Source organism: Glycine max, chromosome 17, assembly GCF_000004515.6.
Source record: "Glycine max cultivar Williams 82 chromosome 17, Glycine_max_v4.0, whole genome shotgun sequence".
NCBI classification, from domain to species: domain Eukaryota; kingdom Viridiplantae; phylum Streptophyta; class Magnoliopsida; order Fabales; family Fabaceae; genus Glycine; species Glycine max.
The window spans coordinates 21,537,402-21,542,853 of NC_038253.2; the positions used below are offsets into that span (position 1 = coordinate 21,537,402).

At 44.7% G+C, this 5,452-nt stretch overlaps 1 protein-coding gene across 1 annotated transcript; it reads left to right on the forward strand.

Annotated features, from left to right (window-relative positions):
* The first annotated feature begins 287 nt into the window (after positions 1–287).
* On the forward strand, positions 288–2,474 carry LOC100775941 (uncharacterized). The gene is made up of 3 exons (XM_006601463.1): positions 288–1,294; positions 1,383–1,742; positions 1,823–2,474. The coding sequence occupies exons 1-3, from the start codon at positions 288–290 to the stop codon at positions 2,472–2,474; spliced, it is 2,019 nt and encodes a 672-aa protein (XP_006601526.1).
* The last annotated feature ends 2,978 nt before the right edge of the window (positions 2,475–5,452 follow it).

The following is a 5,452-nucleotide window of genomic DNA, read 5'->3' on the forward strand; positions in this document are numbered from 1 at the left end:
AGATTACGCAGTTTTTCGAGTATCACACAACTCCAGATCATGAAAGGCTCACCATCGCATCATTCTATATGGAAGGACAAGCATTAGCTTGGTTCCAATGGATGCAACGAAATGGTCAATTATCTTCTTGGCCAGTGTTCCTCCACGCCCTTCACTGACGATTTGCATCAACCACTTATGAGGATCCAATAGGATTGCTATGTAAACTGCAACAAAGAACAACGGTAAACAACTACCTCTCTGATTTTGAAACTCTAGCTAACCGAATCATTGGTTTACTTGCTCCTATGGCTTTAAGCTATTTCGTATCGGGCTTGATACCCTCAATTCGCCGAGAAGTTCAAGTCATGCAACCAGCCACCATTAGTCAAGTTGTGGCCTATGCTAGGTTACATGAGGAGAAGCAAAATGATGCGCGGAAGACGTTTCGGCCTTCAACAGGAGCAGCCCCAAGCTCCTATCAACAACCAACACTTACACCTTCATCCACTACTCCTTTATTACCTACACCGACGCGGACGAACTCATCCACAATTCCTTTTAAACACCTCACGTCGGAGGAACTAGCTATGCATAGAGAAAAGGGGCTATGCTTCCAATGTGATGAAAAATATTCACGAGGTCATAAGTGTTCTTCCTCGTTATTTTTGCTGATTATGGAAGATAATGATGAGGTGCCGGAACCACACGATCAACAGCTGGCTCTGTCGGAAATTGTATCGGAACCACTGCCTGCGCAGTTGAGCTTTAATGCGTTATCCAGACACGTGGTTCCGAAAACACTACGTATGCAAGGGTATATCCACGGACAACCAGTGAGCATATTGATAGATGGTGGTAGCACGCAGAAATTCGTGCATCACAGGGTGGTGATGTCGGTAGGCTTAACGACGACTGTGACTTCACCGTTAAGGGTCACGGTTGGCAACGGCGATGAACTTCAGTGCCAACAAACGTGTCCCAATGTCGAGGTAATTATTCAGCGACACCCCTTTGTCATTGATTTCCATGTTTTACCTATCTGTGGTGCTGATCTAGTCCTGGGAGTACAATGGTTGAAAATGCTGGGACCAGTGTTGACGGATTATACCACGCTCACGATGAAATTCATGGCCGCCGGCCACCTTGTGGAACTACGTGGTGAACACGAGCAGGCCCTAGAATCTATCTCTTCCTCTCAGCTTCGACGCATAATACATACCAATGGAACAAGTATGATGTTTCATATTCAATTGGAACCATGTAAACCCCCACAACCTGAGATTACCCCGATACTCACGATATTGAGGGGCTGGTTAACAGATACTCACAACTGTTCCAACCATTACTAGAACTTCCACCTTCGAGGGACACTTACCATGCCATTAACATCTTACCTGAAGCAACACCGGTAAACGTGAAACCATACCGGTACCCCCATTACCAGAAGAAGGAGATAGAAGACCAGATCAGTTCAATTTTGACAAAGGATTCATACGACCCAGCGCTAGTCCCTTTTCATCACCTGTGTTATTGGTGAAGAAGAAGGACAGGTCATGGCGGTTTTGCATCGATTATAGAGCTCTCAATGCCATAACAGTTCGCGATAGGTTTCCTATACCAACTATTGATGAGTTGCTAGACAAACTCGGCGGGGCACGGTGGTTTTCCAAGCTAGACTTGATGCAAGGATACCACCAAATTCTTATGAAAGAAGAGGATGTCTGCAAAACCGCATTCAGAACACATCAAGGGCATTACGAGTAATGCCCTTTGGATTATGTAACGCCCCATCTACCTTTCAAGCAACTATGAAACTGCTTTTTCAACCCTTTTTGTGCAGGTTCATCATTGTCTTCTTCGATGGTGTGTTGGTATATAGCAAAACAATGGCAGATCATTTGGGTCATCTCGAAAGCGCGTTCAAACTCTTGCTTTCAGGAAAGTTCTCTCTGAAATGTACCAAATGCACTTTTGCCCAGTCCCAATTAGAGTACCTGGGGCATGTCGTTTTCGGCAATGGAGTTGAACCGGTGCCGGAAAAGTTACATGCTATTCAGGAGTGGCCTCTTCCTCAATCAGTAAAAGCATTGAGAAGCTTTCTCGGGTTGGTAGGCTTTTATAGACGATTTATTAAAGGGTATGCTAAGATTGCGGCACCTCTCTCCCAGTTGTTGTGTAAGGGCCAGTTTCAGTGGTCAGAGGCAGCCACAAAAGCTTTCACCACTTTGAAGAAGGCGGTGTCAACGGCCCCCGTATTAGCACTGCCTAACTTTGATATACCTTTTGTGGTGGAGACAGATGCATCGGGCACCGGCGTCGGAGCAGTCCTCTCACAGAATGAACATCCTATAGCATTCTTCAGTAAGGAATTTTGCCCAAAGCTTCGAGGCTCCTCCACCTACATCCGAGAACTTGCAGCCATCACCATGGCCGTTAAGACGTGGCGCCATTATTTGTTAGGTCACCCTTTCGTGATCCTCACTGATCACTAGAGTTTAAGGGACCTTATGACTCAGGCAGTGCAGACGCCGGAGCAACATCGATACCTCATCCGGCTATTGGGATTTGAATATAGTATTCAGTATCGGCCAGGGCGTGAGAACGGCGTCGCAGACGCATTATCGCGAGTCGCTGCAAACGACACTCAAGCTTCTTTGTATCTACTGTCCATACCCAAGTTCTCTTTTCTTGCTGATCTTAAGAAGGAGTTAGTCACACACCTAGAGACCTTAACATTGCTAGAGAAAATTTGAAAGGAAGCCACGATAGCCTCTAAGTATAAGCTCGAAAATGGATTGATCATCCACAAGCAGCGCCTTTGGCTTCCATCGGGGATCCACCATCATCCCACTACTCACGGAAGAGTTTCACAGTACGCCCACAGGAGGCCATTACGTGATTCAGAAAACACCACAACGTCTTTAGGAGAATTTCACATGGAGCTCCATGCGCAAAGACGTTTGCACCTTCGTCGCGGCTTGTGTCACATGCCATGCGCAAACCTGCAGGGCTCTTATGCCCCCTCCCCGTGCCATATCGGCCATGGGAAGACCTGAGCATGGATTTCATTGTTGGGTCGCCGTGGATCATTTTTCTAAGGGGCTCCATTTGGGGATGTTACCCACTAAGCACTCTACAAGACGGGTGGACTGTTCACGTCCATGATCATTCGTCTTCATGGCTTGCCTCGTAGCATCATCTCGGACAGGGATCCTTTATTTGTCAGTAAGTTTTGGCAAGACTTATTTGCCTTAAGTGGTACGAAGCTTCGTCTCAGCTCCTCCTACCATCCACAGACAGATGGGCAGACGGAGGTTGCCAACCGAATCATAGAACAGTACCTATGGACATTTGTTCACCACAAGCCTTCGTCGTGGGGGCAGTTTTTGTTATGGACCGAATGGTCCTATAACGCGTCGTGTCATTCTGGTACCTAACCCCTTTCGAGATCATCTATGGTAAAAAACCACCAGCCATTCCAGAGTATTTGGGGGGTGCTGTATCAGTGGCGGAGGTGGATGAAATGCTTCGTCAACGAGAAGAAGTCTTGCAGTTGCTTCGCCGGAAATTGCTTAAGGCCCAGCAAAAGATGAAACACGCAGCGCATGCTCGTCGTAGACCTCAGGAATTCAATATCGGAGATTGGGTTTTGGTCAAACTGAGACCACATCACCAAGTCTCAGCTTTGGAAACCACTCATTTGAAGCTCACTAAGCGCTACTATGGCCCTTTCGAGGTGCAGGAACGGTTGGGTAAGGTCGCGTATCGAATGAAGCTCCCTGCCCACAGTCGCATTCATCCCATCTTCCATGTATCATTGCTCAAGGCCTTCGTGGGAGACCCTGAAGCTACTCACGCGGATCCCCTACCTGTCATGGGGACTGAAGAAGAAGCCACCAACACTCCTTTGACGGTCATTGACTACAAGCTGGTCCCCGCCGATAATGGGCCTCGACGTATGGTGTTGGTGCAATGGCCAGGTTCTTCCCGACAGGATGCCTTATGGGAGGATTGGCAAGTGCTTTGAGAATGCTACAACCTTGAGGACAAGGTTTGGTCTGAAGAACGGGGGGATGATACGCATGTTGAAGAGGAAGCTATGCACTAGAGGCGTTCGGCTAGGACGACGCAGCTACCCAAGCATTGGGATATCTACCAATTAGGATAGAAGGGCCTGGGAATGGGGTAAATGCTATGGGTAGATCATTGGCGGGAAAAGTAGTTACGTATTGTTCATATTGTTAGGGCTTAGCAACACTAACCATTTACGGTTAAGCATGGGGTCCTCACATTATAAAAAGTTGTAACTAACTTGAAGAGGATATGAATAATAATCCAGAAGCTTCCTTTCTCTCTTGATCTCCTTCTCTCTCTCTCTCCCTGAACTCGCGTTTTCTTCTTCCCCACGAGCTTGGAGCTCTCTCGCGGCCGCGCGCAATGTGGAGGTTCCTTAGCCCTCAAACGCTAGGTATCAGGTTTTAACAGGAGAGGTCCTTTTTATAAATCTCAATAATTCATTATGCATAAATTACCGGAAGACTAAAATATTTTATACAATGAACACGTGAAAATATTTTTGTTAGTAAGGTTGGTATTCGAGTATTAAATTAGAAGGAGTTTTGTATTTTAACATTTTAAGCAATTGTCAATTAATCCAATTTATTTTAAATATCCCAAGTACGAGTAGGAGTACACGAAACTGCAACACTGGATTCGCTCCCATTCATGCATCGCATCACACTTTCAAATTTTTAAAAAATAAAATGATGGTCCTGGGTTGAAGAACAAGTATACTTGCTTAACTTAACTATTATTGTAAGTGATATTATGAAATCTTATGTTATAATTAATAGTGACAAAAGAAATTTATTATTACATGTAAAAGGTATGTGAGAAGAGCAAGCCAGTCCCGGTTTAGTTCATGTAAAGCTGTGTGGGTCCCACTCCCTTTCTCTCTCTCGCTGCTTTGGAGACCTATCAGGTGCTCCCTTTAAACTTAGATTGAAATTTTCTTCTTTGTCGTTGGGAAGCCGTGCTTTCTTATTATCTTCTCTGTTTCTAAGCCCAAATTTTTAGTGAGTAGTGTGAGCTTTTCCTGTTCTATCCAATTAGTTAACCATAAGTCTATAACTACTTAAATTGGGTTTAGAATTTACAAATCTATGTAACTTGAAGAACTTAGTTTATAGATATGTTAAATTAAATTTAGTTTGGATCTATATTGTAATGTGTATGGCAATTGTGATGTCAATTTATTTGAGCTATTAACTTTGAGGTATGGTTTAGAAAAGGAAAAAAGTAGTACTGAGTTGTTGCCATGGAAAGAGGTTTGATTCTTTTGTTGTTCTTGTTGTTGGTTATGGTGCTTTCTGTTTATTCCAACGAAGTGGAATATTCACAGTGCAATTGGGATCCATTGGGCTTTGGAGCATCCATAATGTGCTGGTTTGTCAAAAAGTGAGTGACTTTT

What these genes read in the sequence shown, in the direction of transcription:
- LOC100775941 (XM_006601463.1), top strand. Translation starts at nt 288, where the DNA reads ATGGCTTTAAGCTATTTCGTATCGGGCTTGATACCCTCAATTCGCCGA. An exon ending in CTCACGATATTGAGGGGCTG is followed by an intron (nt 1,295 to 1,382) that starts GTTAACAGATAC and finishes TCTTACCTGAAG; the next exon opens with CAACACCGGTAAACGTGAAA. An exon ending in ACACATCAAGGGCATTACGA is followed by an intron (nt 1,743 to 1,822) that starts GTAATGCCCTTT and finishes CTTTTTGTGCAG; the next exon opens with GTTCATCATTGTCTTCTTCG.